Source organism: Scardinius erythrophthalmus (assembly GCF_964197995.2).
Source record: "Scardinius erythrophthalmus genome assembly, chromosome: 19".
Lineage (NCBI taxonomy): Eukaryota > Metazoa > Chordata > Actinopteri > Cypriniformes > Leuciscidae > Scardinius > Scardinius erythrophthalmus.
In genome coordinates, this window is record NC_138239.1 from 3469789 (window position 1) to 3487744 (window position 17956).

General features: G+C 35.3%; 1 protein-coding gene across 1 annotated transcript in view; it reads left to right on the forward strand.

Moving 5' to 3' along the window:
• tpo (thyroid peroxidase) overlaps window positions 1-17120 on the forward strand; it is a gene marked incomplete at its 5' end in the record, with an annotated part of 44300 nt that extends 27180 nt beyond the window's left edge. The window contains 4 exons of the mRNA XM_081394306.1: window positions 1064-1234; window positions 5620-5857; window positions 9171-9379; window positions 15709-17120. Coding sequence (XP_081250432.1) covers window positions 1064-1234; window positions 5620-5857; window positions 9171-9379; window positions 15709-15713 — 623 coding nt within the window. The 3' untranslated portion in view covers window positions 15714-17120. The remainder of the gene's footprint in view (window positions 1-1063; window positions 1235-5619; window positions 5858-9170; window positions 9380-15708) is intronic.
• Window positions 17121-17956: the final 836 nt, after the last annotated feature.

Below are 17956 nucleotides of genomic sequence, written 5' to 3' on the forward strand. Positions count from 1 at the left end.
AGTAAGTTTATATGTTAGAAACATGGTTAGTTTAATATACAGTTTACTATTTTATCTATTAAAAATCCACCACAAAGGCATTTAAAGATTTAAATTGCTCTAAATGAGATTTCGTCACAAGCTTTAACCCCCCCCCCCCCCCCCCTTTGGACATTCACGATTGGTTACTGATAGAAAGGAAATGCCAATATTTGGGTTACTTAGCGTTGTGCAGGAGACTAGAGCTTTACAACGATACCCGCCAACTCGACATGTCGCGTTGGAATGCTAACTTCTTGGTAAATTCGGGAGAAACTTACTGCCGCAGGTAAACAAAATGTAATAAAATAAACATCTTAATGTATATTTTCAACGTTTTCTTTATGTCAGCTTGAAAGAACACATATTGAAGGAGTAAACTAGTAGCCTGGTAATACCAAACTCTGCTACTTCGCTTTGCTTCGTAGACAGAGTCTGGAATAGCATAATAGAGAAGTGTTTTCTTTCTCGCGGGGGGGTGGGGGTGGGGGGGCTCTTGTCTGAAGTTTAAAATCATTGGTTACCCGTAAGCCAATCACATAACGTTTGGTTATGGCGTGTGTTATGCGCATGCTCAGCCGCATCTAACTTCCACTGTAAACACATGTATGATGCGAAAACAAAACCATCGAGCGAAATACCGGAGTGAACATGGCTGTGAACGACTTTTGCAGATTATGTGAAGTAAATCTACGCATCCACGGTACAATCAGTGTCTACGTCATGGCTCTCAGCCCGCCCTCTGTTCGTTGATTGGCCCGGCTGTTTTCAGGCCGGAGGAAAACGGAAAGCTATGACGCTGTCTCAGACTGAGTACAGAAGCGAAATGAAATTGAGCGGAAGTAAGAAGTCTGACGTAGTCAGGCTAGTAAACTAGCCCAAAATCTCAAAACTGACCACTGCATGAAAAATCGCTGTTTTTGCCTGCCGTGTCTCGCCTTAAGGGGAAATGAAGTCAGCATCTCCCCAGCACTGTGATCCACACATTTGCAAATCTGTGTGTGTGTGTTGGTCAGTGTTTGATGGCATGTGTTGTTCTCTGAAGGTGGTCTGGATCCGGTTCTGCGAGGTCTTCTGGGACGTCCTGCTGTCCTGCAGAACCAGGAACATCTCATGACAGAAGAACTGACGGAGAGACTCGTGGTCCTCAACATCCCGGAGACTGTGGATCTGGCGGCTCTGAACCTGCAGCGAGGGCGAGATCATGGCTTACCAGGTGACACATCAGAACGCTTATTATTAAAATTACAGATAAACTTAAGGTGGAGCCACTGTAGTCACTTGGAGTATTTTAACGATGTCTTTACTAACTTTTCTGGAATGGCAGATATCGATTACATAGAAGCCTATGAAGGGGTGAGCCAGCTCTCTGATTTACTCAAAAATATCTTAATTTGTGTTCCGAAGATGAACGAAAGTCTTATGGTGTTGAAACAACACGAAGGAGAGTAATTACTGACAGAATTTTCATTTTTGGGTGAACTAACCCTTTAATATTCAGAAATATTGTTGACTTGACTGCACTGACACTATTAGACAAGAACTGAACTGAGCTGGATGATGACATCACATGCTTTATAGATGAATTGAACTCATTCCATAATTGATGATATTTACACAGTTATTGAACTGAACTGATTTCAGCTGAATAATGTTTGTCTCTGTTTGTATTATTGAGTTATTATATTCCTGTTGTCACTGTAAAGCTGCTTTGAATCAATCCGTATTGTATAAAGCGCTATATAAATAAAGCTGACTTGACTTATAGTTAACAAACTAAAACCATAAAAACACTTTCAATACTTTTTAAACTTTAGCTGTGTCACAAGATGAGGATGAAGGACTGAAGACAGGATCAAATTAGCAACATAATTAAATAAATCAAAAGGGTAAACAGACGTAACAGTGTGTAGGAAAACACACGCATACACAAACAACGACCAACACTGAAGACTGAAGACCGAGGAACTAGATACACAGAGATAATGAACTAAATGATGAGCAGCTGTGCCGGACGATTAGTTTCCATGGTGACTGATGAGTGGCGGGAAAATAGAACAAAGGAAACATGTGACTTAAGACAAACAAACTAAAAGTCCATGAAGGTGACACTAATTGAACATAAACGTGACAAACTGGCATCAAATAAAATATAAAAAATCCTTTAAACTTACTTTATTTCAGCTAATTGCCCAGGCAAAAATTCTCATTTTCTTTTAGTTTATCTTGATGTACTAAAATAATGTAGTAAAACCAAAATGAACATTTATTGAAAAAAAGATATAAACACTAATTACTAAAACTTTGAAAAAATACAAAAACTGATATAAAATATTAATAAACGCTACAACAGTATCTGATTCAAACATACCACAAAATTGTTTATTAATATTCTAAAACTCATGAGTTTGAGAAAAAATTTGTATAATTACTATAAAATAATTGGTAACACTTTACAATAACATTCCATTTGTTAACAGGTTAACATGAATTAACACTAAAATACTTCTAAAGCTTTTATTATTCTTAGTTCATGTTAATTTCAACATTTACTTGTACATTATTACAATCAAAAGTTAATAATAATTTTAATGTACATGCGCTAAGATGAACTAAAAATGAACAGTTGCATTTTCTTTATTATCATTTACAAAGATGAATAAATGAATAAATACTGTAACATATTGCTATTTGATGTTAGTTATTATATTAACTGTTAATGTGACCTTATCGTAAGGTTTTACCAAATATTTTTTTTAATGAACTTGAATCAGAGCCGGAGTTTAATGCTTTTACAGTAGTTGTCAATTATTTGTTATTTGATAAACACATCAGTAACAAACACTTTATTCTGATGCTCCACTTTAGACATTCTAATAACTTCAAGTAACTTTGCAACTCCATGTCAACTATTGCAGTGATTGGAGTATTAGTGGACTCTCTCTCAGATTAGTATATAATTATAATTATTAGTATATAGTATATATTAATATATATTAGTAGACTGTCTGCTTCATATCTGCTAACACTTATTTTAGGGCTGTTCGATTCCTTCCTCGGGTTCATTTACTTTCCATCAAAATATATACAAGATTGCAGTTGTTATTACACACTTCATTTTACAACTCGCTTTTAGCATGATGGTCCAGTTTAGTCCAATTTAGCACTGACATTACCTTGACTTGATGAGTGGCTATCAACATCAACGTCGTGACCTAGCTGTTGCGTTACGTGATTTTACAGAGGGATAAATCACGACAAACAGCCGTGCTCGAATATTATGTCAGAATTAACCCTCTGGTGCTCTTCGCGTGTCGGTCAAAAATTACCATTTTTTTTTTAATGAAATTAATGTACTGTATTTTAGTTTGATAATTTTTTGTATTTAATTATTTGTATTTTTAGTGGATTTTATTGTACTACATTATATTTATGCAGTATAGTTATAATTCATTTATTTACTTTTTGAGCATAGACCTGAAAATTAAATTTCTTAATTTTTTTTTTTACAGAATTTTATGTTTATTGTAATGAAAAATGCACAAAAATACTACTATACTATAAATACTACTATTTTTTTCATATATCATCTTACAGTAAGATTTTGTTTGGCCCCAGTACCAAAAGTTTTCTACGGAAGAGGATTAGGGCCAAGCAATAATAAAAAAATAAAACCATCTCAAGATTAAAGTCATTATAATGCGAGATTAAACTCGTTAAATTTTGAGAAAAAAAGTCGAAATACAATCTTGAGAATAAACTCATTAAATATCGAGAATAAAGTCGTTGTGTTTCGAGAAAAAAATCGTTAAATTTCGAGAAAAAAGTCGAAATACAATCTTGAGAATAAACTCATTACATTTCGAGAATAAAGTCGTCGTGTTTCGAGAAAAAAAAAACTCGTTAAATTTCGAGAAAAAAAGTCGAAATAATTGTGAGAATAAACTCATTAAATTTCGAGAGTAAAGTCGTTGCGTTTCGGGAAAAAAAGTCGAAATGAAATTTAGAGAATAACGCATTCGATCAGTGTTCATTGCATAGCCTACTGATAGAGGACATGGCAGAGTTGGATCACTTAGTCAAGCTATATTTTAGACTTTCTTTCAGTAACAAAGCCGTCTGGTCGGCTAGAGGAGGAGCTGTAGCCTACTATCATGGAATAATGTCCACTTTAATGCACCCTATAGGCGGGTGAGAAACAGCGCCATGAATTATGCAGAAAATGCAAGACTGCTCTTTGTGCATTGTGTAATGTGTCAAGTTCAAAGCTTCATAAAACAATAATTCCACAGTAAAAACTGCTTAAAATTTGGATTTCGTTAGACAACAGCTTTTTTATAATGGGATAATGTCCACTTTAACGCACCCTCTGATGCGGCCTAGAAAATGCACAACTAGTAGGAATGATGGCGCAATAAGGCGACTCTGAATTTGTTTGTCCCATTTAAAACTTTAGTCCATAAAAAAACCCCGGTAGCCTACAGAAATTTGTGCCAATATTTCGGTTTCCACTAGATCAATATATGCTTTATTACTCCCTTTAGTCGGATTTAACGCACCCTTACATATGGCTGAGAAATGCAGAATTTCTTCATTCATTTCTAACAGAGCTTGGTGCGAGCAATGCCATACACACACGGTGCTTAAGGAAGCGTCGCGTCATTTAAAGGGGAGGTCCGCGCGTCAATAAGTAGCCTATAACGAATAAGTAACTGGATTCAGCCTCGTATGCAATGAACTCTGATCGAATGCGTTATTCTCTACATTTCATTTCGACTTTTTTTTCTCGAAACACAACGACTTTATTCTCGAAATTTAATGAGTTTATTCTCACGATTATTTCGACTTTTTTTCTCGAAATTTAACGAGTTTTTTTCTCGAAACACAACGACTTTATTCTCGAAATTTAATGAGTTTATTCTCAAGATTGTATTACGAGTTTTTTTCTCGAAATTTAACGAGTTTTTTCTCGAAACACGACGACTTTATTCTCGAAATGTAATGAGTTTATTCTCAAGATTGTATTTCGACTTTTTTCTCGAAATTTAACGAGTTTTTTCTCGAAACACAACGACTTTATTCTCGATATTTAATGAGTTTATTCTCAAGATTGTATTTCGACTTTTTTTCTCGAAATTTAACGAGTTTAATCTCGCATTATAATGACTTTAATCTTGAGATGGTTTTATTTTTTTATTATTGCTTGGCCCTAATACTCTTCCGTAGTTTTCACTAGAGGAAATTCGGGTTGGAAATTCGTCTCCCATTCATTTCCAATGCACTCATTTTTGACCGCGAGGAGCACAAGCATGACTAATTTTTTTTCAGGACCATTTAACCTTTTCAAATCATCCATGAATTTTTTTTTTTCACATAGCAAGTGCCAAAACCTTTACCAAGTTTCGTACCATTCCGATGAAGTAAAAAAAAATAATAATAATAATAATTTTTGGTCAAGAATTACCGAAGAGAGAAAGAATGTATATTAATATACTAGTCTACTGATACTCTGATGAGAGTTAGCTGACATGTAGTTGTATAATGTCGAAAGTGGACCATGGTAATAAACAAGTGATCTGTAAACCCGTCTTTCTCCTGCAGGTTACAATGAGTGGAGGGTTTTCTGTGGATTAGACAGAGTTGAAACCCGATCAGATCTGGCAGAGGTGGTCGGAAGCGATGTTTTGGCAGAGAAAGTAATGGATGTGTATGGACATCCGGACAGCATGGATGTGTGGCTGGGAGGAGTTCTGGAACGGCCGGTGTCTGGAGCCAGGACTGGAGAACTCTTCACATGTTTGATCGGGAAACAGATGAAGATGCTGAGGGAAGGAGACAGGTGAGGTCTGAGACACTTCTCAACTACTGTTAACCTGAGTCAGATTTACTTCCATAGCGCTTTATACACTACAGATTGTTTCAAAGCAGCTTCACTGTAATAAACAGGAAAATAACATTCAATGATAAAAACGTCAATAACAGGGAACGATCTTTGGCTAAAGTTCTCGCAAGGTTCTCCAGCAAACGTTCTTCCAGTAACATTAATAGAACGTTCGTTTAAAGTTATCTGGTCTTTAATAATGTTCTCAAAACATTATTGATATTTCTGAAATATGTTTGTTGCACATTCTTCGCATGCTTTTTTAAATGTAACTTACTTGTTTCGGAATGTTCAGAGAACATTCAAAAGTAATGTTCCTATAATGTTTGAAGAATGATAAATTGTAATGTTTCCTTAACATTCGCATAAGCAAACAAAGTTTTGAAGCAGTGTAAAAAAATTAACAACAAAGAAATAATGTTTTCAAAATTGAATAAGAACGTAAGCGAAACGATATGTTCTTAGAACATAATTTGGTTAGTTTTGATTAAATGGAATGTGGAAAATGGAATTTTGATCAAATATAATGTTTCCTTAACATTCGCATAACCAAAAAAAAAAGTTTTTAAGAAGTAAAAAAAAATTAACAACAAAGAAATAATGTTTTCAAAACTTAATAAGAACGTAAGCGAAACGATATGTTCTTAGAACATAATTTGGTTAGTTTTGATTAAATGGAATGCGGAAAATAGAATTTTGATAAAATGGAATGTATCCTTAACTGGACGTTTTTAATGTTTTAGAGTGCAACAAAGACATAACGTTTTCAAAACTTAATGAGAACGTTAGCGAAATATTCTTAGAGCATATTTTTGTTAGCGGGGAAGCAGCTGTAAAAAGACAGAGTTCAACAGTGCCCGTCCACGTTTCCAGCACTGTTGGTTCCGGAAGTATTTTTTCCGTTCATTTTTCCCATAGGGATTTTTTTAAAAAGTCTTCATTAAAGCATTATAAGCCATGAACCAAACCAACCAGCTATGAGGAGAATCACAACACTATAAACTTTGATTTGAAGCAAAAAAGTCATTGAAAATCGGACAAGAATACAAAAGTACAAGACTGTGTTTAGTGAGGGAAAGATCTACAATCCCATTAGGCAAATTAAAAATTATGTAGATAAAAAACTACCCATTTAAAAATGTTAAAAAAGTTTATTGTAAAGTATGCATATATATTGACATATTTAAGTATTTTAAGAGCGTAGAGAGATTACATCATTACCAGTGCTTCATGGGAGTGGGCGGAGCTAAAGAGATCTTTTAGCACTTTCTGATTGGTGAATTTTCTGTACAGCATCATGGGTAATGTAGTTTTTCTACATTTATAAATAAGTTGAAATAATGCGGGCTTACGGCGTCAACTGCAACTAGTTTCACGCAGCCTCCTGTATGTGTCCATGTGTGTTTACCTTCCAAACGCAGATAAATATTGCTGTGGAACTTCATGAATAGCAAAGATGCTGGGTAACACTTTATAATAACTGCACGCTATTAATCATTAGTTAAGCATTACTAAACAGTTAATTCATCATTTATAAAGCATTAATAGACATTAATAAGCAGTTTATAAATACAGCTATAAATGCTTTGTTCTTGATTTATAAGCATATCTATAATGTGTTTAATAATTGTATTGTCATACTTTATTAGATCAATTTATCATTTCTAAATGAAGTATTGCATTATTTACAAACCAGTTACATTATTTACCATTATTTACAAAGGTGTTGTCATTGATTAATAAGATCACTTAGAAAGTGTAAGTAAATGTAGTAATTCAGGTAGTTATAAAGCATTTAGTAGTGGTCAGTTCACTATTTTTGTGAGCTCATCTGAAGTGAGGACTAGTTATGTCTTGTAAAGCATTTATAAAGGAGATGTAAAGGCTCATTTCTCTTCTAAACAGAAAAAGGAAACAAACACACACAGTGATACAGAACATAAAAGTATTTAACAGCCTTTAAATCTCCTTTGTAAACGATTTACGAGGCATAACTAGTCCTCACTTTAGATGAGCTCACAGGAATAGCTAACTGACCACTACTAAATGCTTTATAATACCAGAATTAACCCTGAATTACAGTAGAAATGCATGTTAATAAAGCATTTATTAACACACTAAGTAACTATTACTATATGTCTGAATAATAATATGTATTTAAATCATTTACTCACACTTTCTAAGTGATCTTATGAAGCACTGACAACTCCTAAATAACCGGTTTGTAAATAATGCTATACTTCATTTAGTAAAGTATGAAAATACAATTATTAAACACATTATAGATATGCTAATAAATCAAGAAATATATAACTATATTTATAAACTGCTTATTAATGTCTATTAATGCTTTATAAATGACGTATTAACTGTTTACTAATGCTTAACTAATGATTAATAGCGTGCAGTTATTATAAAGTGTTACCAGATAGGGTAATTTGAGGAATTACACAGTCTCGATGAGGAATAAAAGACATGCAGATTCACTCAGTTAAACGGCTCGTGTTGAAACTCAAACTCGTTCAGTCCCAGGTGAGACGCTGAGCTGATTTTATCCCTTTAACCCTTGCAGTATTAGTCATGTTCTGACAATGGACCATTTTTCATTTTTACTTACAGTACACTATAGTTCAAAAGTTTGGGGTCAGTGAGATTTTTTAGCACTTTCTGATTGGTGAATTTTCTGTACAGCATCATGGGTAATGTAGTTTTTCCACTGTTAAGCACAATTATTTTATAAATAAGTTGAAATAATGCTGGCTTACGGCGTCAACCGAAGCAAATACCATCGATTAACAACATCGGAGCTCACAGCAAGTCTTTTTTTAAAGATTTATAAAATATTGTTCAAAACAATTTCCCTATGGAGAAAATGAATGGAGTTTTCACATCCAAAACCCGGCTGTTGAACTCTATGGTGTCATTATTCAGCTCAATTCTGTTCAGTGTTGATTCAGTTCTGTTCAACAACTGTGTAAAAGTTGATCAGTTCTGAAATGAGTTCAGTTCAGCTATAAGCAGCTGAAGACAATAGTGCCGTTATTCAATAAATAGTCATGCAGTTCTGCTTTGACTAGTACAAATTACAGAGGTTAGATGTTTAAAACATGATTTGCTTTTCTTGATGTCACTCCAAACCCTTATTTCATTTGGGAGAAGCACAAGAGATGTTATTTGTCAAATGATTCCTTTAACTTGTCTGAATTCATGTCAAAATGCTAAGAATAACACATCGCACAATCAAAATGTTGATGTTTTTGGTGTGATTCAGATTCTGGTGGGAACATCCCGGTGTGTTTTCCCCAAAACAAAGACAGGAACTCCAAAGGCACTCTCTGTCTCGTGTCATCTGTGACAACAGCGGAGTGACGGAGGTTCCTCTTGATCCGTTCAGAGTCGAAACTTACCCGGAGGACTTTCTCTCCTGCGGGAACATCCCGTCATTGGATCTGGAGGAATGGAAAGAACAACCGGGTGACGGTTCGTATGTGACGGTTTTTCGTTTACGGACACAAATCCTGCTTTTCCAGCTTTTTTTAGATAGAGATATTAGGTCAAACTTTAAATATACTCTACTGTTTATTTGATATATTATTATATATTATTTAAAAAAAAAAAATCATTATATATTTTATCTTTTATAATTATATATTATATATATATTTTTTTTTCTTCCTTTTCACATGATCCTTCAGAAATAAAAATATGATGATTTGATGCTCAAGAAATGATCTCTAATTATTATCAAAATGAAAACAGCTTCTTCATATTTTGTGGGAAAAAAAATCGATTCTTTGATGAATAGAAACAACAACATTTATTAGAAATATAATATTTTGTAACTTTATCAAATGTCTTTACTGTCACTTTAGATCAATTTAAAGTATTCATTTCTTAAATAAATATCTTCCTGACCCCAAACTTTTGAATGGTAGTGAATTTGCAAAGAATAAAATGTATATTTCATGTCATGTAACTGGCAGTCTTTCAGCATCTTTTCCTTCACTAGTTCATTTGAAATAGTCCTGAGGTGTAACAAATTATTCCATGTGGCCTCTCATTTAATAGAACTCATAAACGCTGCATGCATAACCATATAATAATTATAAATAGCATGTCACTCTGCAGGACACTGCTTGAAGTTTCACTTCAGTTTCATGTGTCTGTGTGTGTTTACCTTCCAAACGCAGATAAATATTGCTGTGGAACTTCATGAATAGCAAAGATGCTGTAATTTGAGGAATTACACAGTCTCGATGAGGAATAAAAGACATGCAGATTCACTCAGTTAAACGGCTCGTGTTGAAACTCAAACTCGTTCAGTCCCAGGTGAGACGCTGAGCTGATCTTATCCCCAGTGCGCTAAACTGTGTGAACCCTTGCAGTATTAGTCATGTTCTGACAATGGACCATTTTTCATTTTTACTTACAGTACACTATAGTTCAAAAGTTTGGAGTCAGTGGGATTTTTTATTAAATAAATAAATTCTTTTATTCAGCAAGGATGCATTAATCAAAAGTGACAGTAAAGACATTTATAATGTTACAAAAGATTCTATTTCAAATAAATGCAGTTCTTTTAGAACTTTCTGTTGATCAAAGAATCCTGAAAACAAAAAGTATCGTGTCAAAATGTAAAAAGTATGAATCAGAATAACTGTTTTTTTCAACATTGATAATAATCAGAAATGTTTTTTCAGTATCAAATCATCATATTAGAAAGATTTCTGAATGATCATGTGACACTGGAGTAATGATGCTGAAAATTCATCTTAAGAGTAAATTACAGTTTAACATAAAGGGCCCTATCTTTCACCCAGCGCAACTGACTTAATACAATGACGCATATATCATTCCTATTTTTCACCCACGCAAAGCGGACATTTCCCTCCACAGACGCACGTTGGTAAATTAGGGAATGAACTTGCTCTCCCGGGGGCGGTTCAGCGAAAAGAGGAGGCGTGTTCCCGCGCAAACGTTCCCTGGTGCTATTTTGCAGTTTCAGAAAACAATTCCGTCACAGACCAGGAGAAACAAGTCAGTGGTGTGTTATTCAGATGCTATTTTAAGGGCTCATGCTTGGCCATAATGTAGCGTGTGCACAACACACACACACTTTGCTTCTCTCATCTACACAGATGCAGCAGTTCACATTTTTGCAAACCATACATAATTACAAGGAAAAATTCCACACGAGGGAAATCATTGTGGTGTCCATGAAGATGTGAAAAAATAGGCATAAATCTAGCTTACACATTTACCCAAATTATTATACGCCTGTTTAACCGAAGCTAATCTGTGTGTGTTTCTCCATCCCCAATGTCACTTCTCTGTGTTTTACGGCCCTGACGAGAACGCCGGTCTCCTCGGCTGTGAACCGCTCCAGGCAAATCCGCCGTTATAATAGCAATCCGCCATGGAACAAGCGCGCCTGCTCTTAAAGGGAATGTGAGATGATGCTCTGATTGGTTTATTTCACGTTACGCCCAAACCACACCTATGAGTAATGAAGCGACTTCAGACCAACACATTTTAGATTTGCGTCGTTGAGTCATTTATCCCGCCGGTATAACAGCAACAGCGCCCGAGATCTGCCCACAAAGTTACTTACGTTTCGCGTTTGATACTTTCACATAGAAAGTATTCACAAAGAATTCACATAGAAAACAGCTGTTTTAAATGATAATAATATTTCACAATATTACAGTTTTTACAGTATTTTTGCTTAAATAAATGCAGCCTTGGTGAGCAGAAGAGACATGGTCAAAAACTAATGTTTTTAACTGTTTTAACTAAGATTATTTAATGTTTCAAAAACATTAAATAATCTTACCGACCCCAAACTTTTGAAAGGTCGTGTAGATCTACTAATAATATTTTTAGTATATTTTTCAGCGTGACTGATACAGGTTTTTCAGTGAATTGCACTGAAAAATAAATAAAAAAAATTTTGTTCTTCCTCTGTATTTTTGCCCTTTTTTTCCAGTACAAATATCTAAACATTCTTAAATCAAGATACATTTACTTGAGCAGCAAAATGACTGAAGATATTAAGTTTTCTGAATAATGTATGAAAATGTAGTGAAATATCTGTCAATGGGGTCAGAAAAATAATCTTGTTCCCTGTTCGATTTACGTTTATTTTTCTGACCCCACTGACAGATATTTGTTGATAATAAGTTTTATTTATATAGAGCCTTTCCAGGGCTCAAGGACGCTTTCCAATGAATAAGCAAAATGTTCTTGTTTTATGCTTAAACTCAAAACTTAATATTGATCGCTCTTTTCAGAAAACAAGACATAATATATTAAGTAATTTTGCTTCTCAAGCAAATGTATATTGATTTAATAGAAACAGAGGGAGAACATTATTTGCAGTGCATCTAGAGAGAATAAAATGCTGATATATATATGCATAAAACAATGACTTAAGGGTACAGGACTCTTTTTACTCCAGAAACCGCTTATAAACCACCTGAACATCTCAGTAACTCATTTCTGTTCTGGCAACCAGCAGCAATTTGCCGGATGTTTGTTCCTGTTCAGTAATTCTGGTTTGTTCACACACACATCACTGGGCCACAGGTTGTTGGACTGCAGCCGCTCATGCATTGTATTAACAATCATTTTCAATGTGTTCACCGCTCCTCAGAGTCTGTAACTCAACGCTGGAATCCGGCCAAATGACAAATATTGATCCATTATGAGCCTGCGACGTTGCCAAAACAATTAACGCATGCAGTCGCACCTGTTACGTGCAATAGAAATTAATCTTTCTAATGAATACTAGGCAAATCCCACGGTAGAGTCCGAGAGAAGCCGCTCACGTCATGCCAGATGTAGAAAACCAGGCAGGTTTGCATTAGCTCGGCCTCCTGACATCACGGGTCCCGACCCGTTCTGAACACATCTACAGTGTTTATTCAGTCCCGAAGCTCAAGCTGCCAATCAAATAGACTGCTGTCGGCTCAGATAATGTCCTCTGGAGAAGATTGAGTGTGTAAATGGATGTCACAGTGACGTCTGGTCCTCAGGGCATCAATGCACACGACGCCAATGTGACAAAAACTGCTTTCAACAATAGGAATAGGAAAAGATTCTATACAAGGAGAAATATATTAAAAATGAAAATTCTGTCATTAAAGGGGTGGTTGATTATTTCACTTTTCTAACTTTAGTTAGTGTGTAATGTTGCTGTTTGAGCATAAACAACATCTGCAAAGTTACGACGCTCAAAGTTCAAAGCAAAGGGAGATATTTGCTTTTACAGAAATCGCTTTTTAAGGACTACAACAAACGGCTGGTAGAGACTACACCACATTCCTCAAAGGGTTAGTGACATCACCAACCCTAGAATTTACATAAACCCCGCCCCCGGGATTGTGATTTAAAGATTATCATGACAGAATATGCTAATCAATGACTAGAAGATAACTACACATAAGCTTCATAAATTCATCAACTAACCATTCAGAAATGTCCTGTTGCTTCTACATGTTGTCACTTCTTAAGTCTCTCCATCATTAAACAAACACTGACATTTCTAGTGCATGTGTGTGTGAGGTAAAAGGACACAAGCTCTTGAAGCTCCGCCCCCTGTGCCGCGAGCTGCAGCTCATTTGCATTTAAAGGGACAGACACAAAAACGGTGCGTTTTTGCTCACCCTCAAAAAGTGACAATTTTAACATGCTATATAAAAATATCTGTGGGGTATTTTGAGCTAAAACTTCACACACACACTCTGGGGACATCAGAGACTTATTTTAAATCTTGTGAAAAGGGCGTTACACCACCCCTTTAATTACTCAACCTCATGTTGTTCCAAAACCGATAGACCTTCGTTCTAGCCTACACCAAGATGTTAGGTCTGGCAACTCACCATAGACACGGCTCAATCCGAGGGGCGGGATAAACGGCTGTCTTTCAAATTCCCTCTGCACGCAATAGGACAGCGCTTCAACCAACCAGAGCGTTTTCCCAACAGCGGAGCTTACGTTAGTTGATAGATTCAACTTTTGAATCTGGCCGGCAAAACTACGAACACATCTTCCTTTTTTTAAGAATTACTTAAGTGCCGTTCTATGCTCTTTTCTCAAAGAAAAAACTAACTCCAAGTCCTCCAGAGTCGCGCCACAGCCGGTTCGAAAGACTGTTCGCCAGCAGCAGCCGCCATTCTTTGTTTTCAAGTAACAGGGAACCGTCGCAACTCTGTCGCCATTATGTTAAGCCCGCCCCGCCTACTCTACACACGACTTGATTGGCCTGACCTAATTTAGGTTTTTACAGCTCCGAAAGTCAACGGAGAGTTGCTAGACTACCCTGGCTGCAAAATACATTTTGCTGCCGCTAGGGTGCGTCTAGATTTCTAGGCTACATTCGTTCATCTTCAGAACACAAATGAAGATCTTTTTGATGAAATCTGAGAGATTTCTGTCCCTCCATTGACGCTTCAAAAAGTTTATAAAGTGATCATAAAACTAATCCACATGAATTGAACGATCACTTTATATGATGAACAGATTGAACTTAGGCTTAAAAACATGCTTCCTTTGTATTTTGGTGTAAAAGAAGCTGAAATGCAGTATCAGCTCAGAGCTGAAAGTAAAACAAGTGGTTGGATTGATGCACAAAAGATGCAACATCAAAAATAAATGATTTAATAAATATAACTGGCTCAAGGACACAGATATGAGTTGAATGATGTCTTTGGATCTGCATTTAATTTTTTAAAAATCCTGTATATATACATACATATACATCCAACTTCACTGTGTGAAAAATATTCACACTTTTCAAACGATTAAATGTAAAATGTAGAAAGAAAAATCATTATTTATTTATGCCATCTAGAATGGGCAACTTAAAATTTTAATATGAATGTCAAGTTTGGTGGTGAAGGTTCAGATATCAGTGCTGAGCTCTGATGATGCACATAAATCATTTATGTTTCAGCATGATTTAATTATATTTTGCTGTAAAAGTCCATTAGAGTGATTCATGTTCCCTTCAGGGTAGTTTACTCCATTTCTATGAGTATAAACAACTTGTTTTGTTGTATAGACGTAACTCTATATAACCTTTTCAGTTTGAACAATAAACTGATACACAAGTAGACAAACTAAAAAAGTTCTGTGTCACTATTAATCCAATTCAATTTACATTTATATTTACAGGTATCGCACTTTTCACAATATAATATAATGTATAATTTTAGACAGAAACATTGTGCTCATTAAGGTAATTATTGCAAGTTGTGAACATCATGATCACAGTATATAGGAAATCTGGCAGCGGTGCATGTTGATGGTTGGCAATGCTCAGTTTAATGTAAAATGCAAGTTTATATATGAAGAGTTCAGATGCAAAAGCCTCTAAGTGCCATCTGAAATTTTCTTCTAGAATGATCATTTTTATCAAGCTCGTATATTTAAGTTCAGTAATTTCACTTTAATGGCAATGAAAATTACCATAATTAATTGTCCTGTTTGTTATATTTAAGTTCAGTAATTTCACTTAAATGACAATTAATAGGAAATTTTCATTTTTTTTTTTAGTTTTTTTTTTGCAATGTTATTTATTTAGTTGAGTACAGAAATGTCAACTTTAATGTTGATACAATAATTTTTTCATAAGTTGACTCAATATCCTGAAGCTGGTTGCCTCAAGTTTTTGAGTTTTCTCAAATTCTGAATTTTTACAAAGTATAAAACTGTGATAATATAATATAATGCATGCTATAATCTAATCTAAAATGCATGCGATGATTTGCAGTATTTCTGTTTGATAGATTGACTTTTTTCCTCTGCAGACTAGAGACTGGGACTGTAAGACGAGACGCTGACGGCAACACCAGAGGCTCATTTCCAGCAGCAGAACTGTGACGCACCGCACAATGACCGAGAATAAAGAGAGAGAGCTGCTGAACAACATGCACGTAACTACAGGACTGGTGAATCAAGACTCTCTTTATGTTGGAATATAATACACTGAGCGCAGGCTCTAATTAGTGATGGATTAATAATCTTTACACAGACCTGCCTCATTTTCCAGCGGCACAAAAGCACTGATCAGCGGCTCATTTGAAAGCATTTATGAATATGAGCTCAACTCTGAACCTAAGACCAGTTGTGCTACTCGAAGCTCAATGTAAAATGCATTTACTGCATGTGTGTTGAGTGATGTAAGTTCACTGTCTGGGTTCAAAACTGAAATATAAATGCATATTTTAATTTCCCAGTTTGTGATTTTTATTACTTTTAGGCTGCATTTAATCCGTGCATATTTATTGTTAAAAATATTCAAATTATTAGAATTATTTATTGTAAATCCCATATGCATGTAAGCAAATAAGAAATAATTTGAGCGTTTACAGCCTTTTGCGTTAAGAACAAAAGGTGCAACTAAATTAAGTAGGTACAAACTAGTAGTTACTAATCCCTGAGCGTGAGCTTCAGATCCCTATTTAAAACCACAGCATATGAATACTAGATGAACCGAAAGCAATGCCGTTTGTTCCAGTGTCCTTTCTTTGCTATTAATTAAATGAGTACAAATCTATTGAAACAGATGTAGGCTACATTTACATTTTAAACCTTCAATGAAACTCTATGTTGAGGACAGACTCAACAGTTTTGACACAAATAGGCATCACATTTGCATTCAGCCATATCTTGTCCTGGTTTTGTTTTAGATAATGGAATACAAAAGCAATCAGTTCTGGAAAATGAGACGGCCGGAATTAAATAAAATGGAGCCTTTTAGGCAATCCACTGCAATTTCTGATGTGTTGACCAATTACCCCTCTCTCCTGTTCACCGTAATTCAGAGCAGCATTTGAGCGTGGAGCTCTTAGAGCGATCTCAGCGTTTCCACAAGCTTAATTAGAGCAGATCTGTTATTCAGAATCAATGCGTCTGGACTGTTTGTGTATGTGGATCACTGTTTACACACACTCAAAAGCACATTTATAAAGCCTGATAATGCCGGAGAGTGTGTGTATCACTCCGTTCGTCTCAAATGCTGTGAGCTTCAAGAATCTTTCTACTTGATCTAAGCAGTAAAATTTCAGTGTTTATTTATTACCTTTAATGTAAAGTTCATAAGCATACAGGCACATACTGTAAATGCATAAACACTAAATGCATTTTTCTGAAATGTCAGAATGCAGTTCATTATGATGAATATGCTCCTGTACAGCACTTTGAACAGGATATTCAATGCAAAAACAAAACAAAAAAAACGTTTGGATGGTGAAACGTAACAAGTAGAATTTATAACTAAGAAGTTGAACATTACATTTTGATTTAATTTTGTTTAACATGAACTGAATCATTCATATCAAGACCAAGAATTTATTTTTAAGAAGCCATTATATGCCCTTTTACAAAGTCTTGATTTTGGTTTGGCACTTTGCTAGAACAGGTTTTCCTGCTTGAATGTTGATTATTTTCCTCATATTCTCCATTGTTGCGGCTCCTCTCTTCCCAGTCTGTCAGTAACGCTCTGGGGTGTGTTTCCCGAACAACGCCGTAACTCGCTGCTTCACTACTATAGTACGATGCATCGCTGAAGAAATCAACTAGTTAGTCACGACTGTTTCCCGAAACTGTATTGTCACAAATTTGTGGTTCAACCACAATGTTTAATGACGTCACGCACGTGGTGGAGTAATAACTTCTTCTAATGAGTCTGTTTGAGATCGAATTAACGCTAGATAGATGTTTTGATATTAATTACAGACATGACATCTGAGGACTATTTCTCATTTTTCTCAGTTATTTTGCTTTATTTCCAGATTCAATCATAGGCTCATTCTTACGCACTAGATCACGTTCACACATGCGCACTCTTCAAAAACGGTGCTTTTAATCTCTTGACAAACTCAAAGACGTAAATGACATTTGTATGTATTCTAAATTAAAGACACAGGTTGTACTGAATGTCATCTTGCTTATTTTGCTCAAGATGAGGATTTATTGAGTCCACATGTCATACAAACTAGAAACTCTGCTTCTAACCACAGGTCGAGATCTGTCGTTCCAAACACACAACTTTGC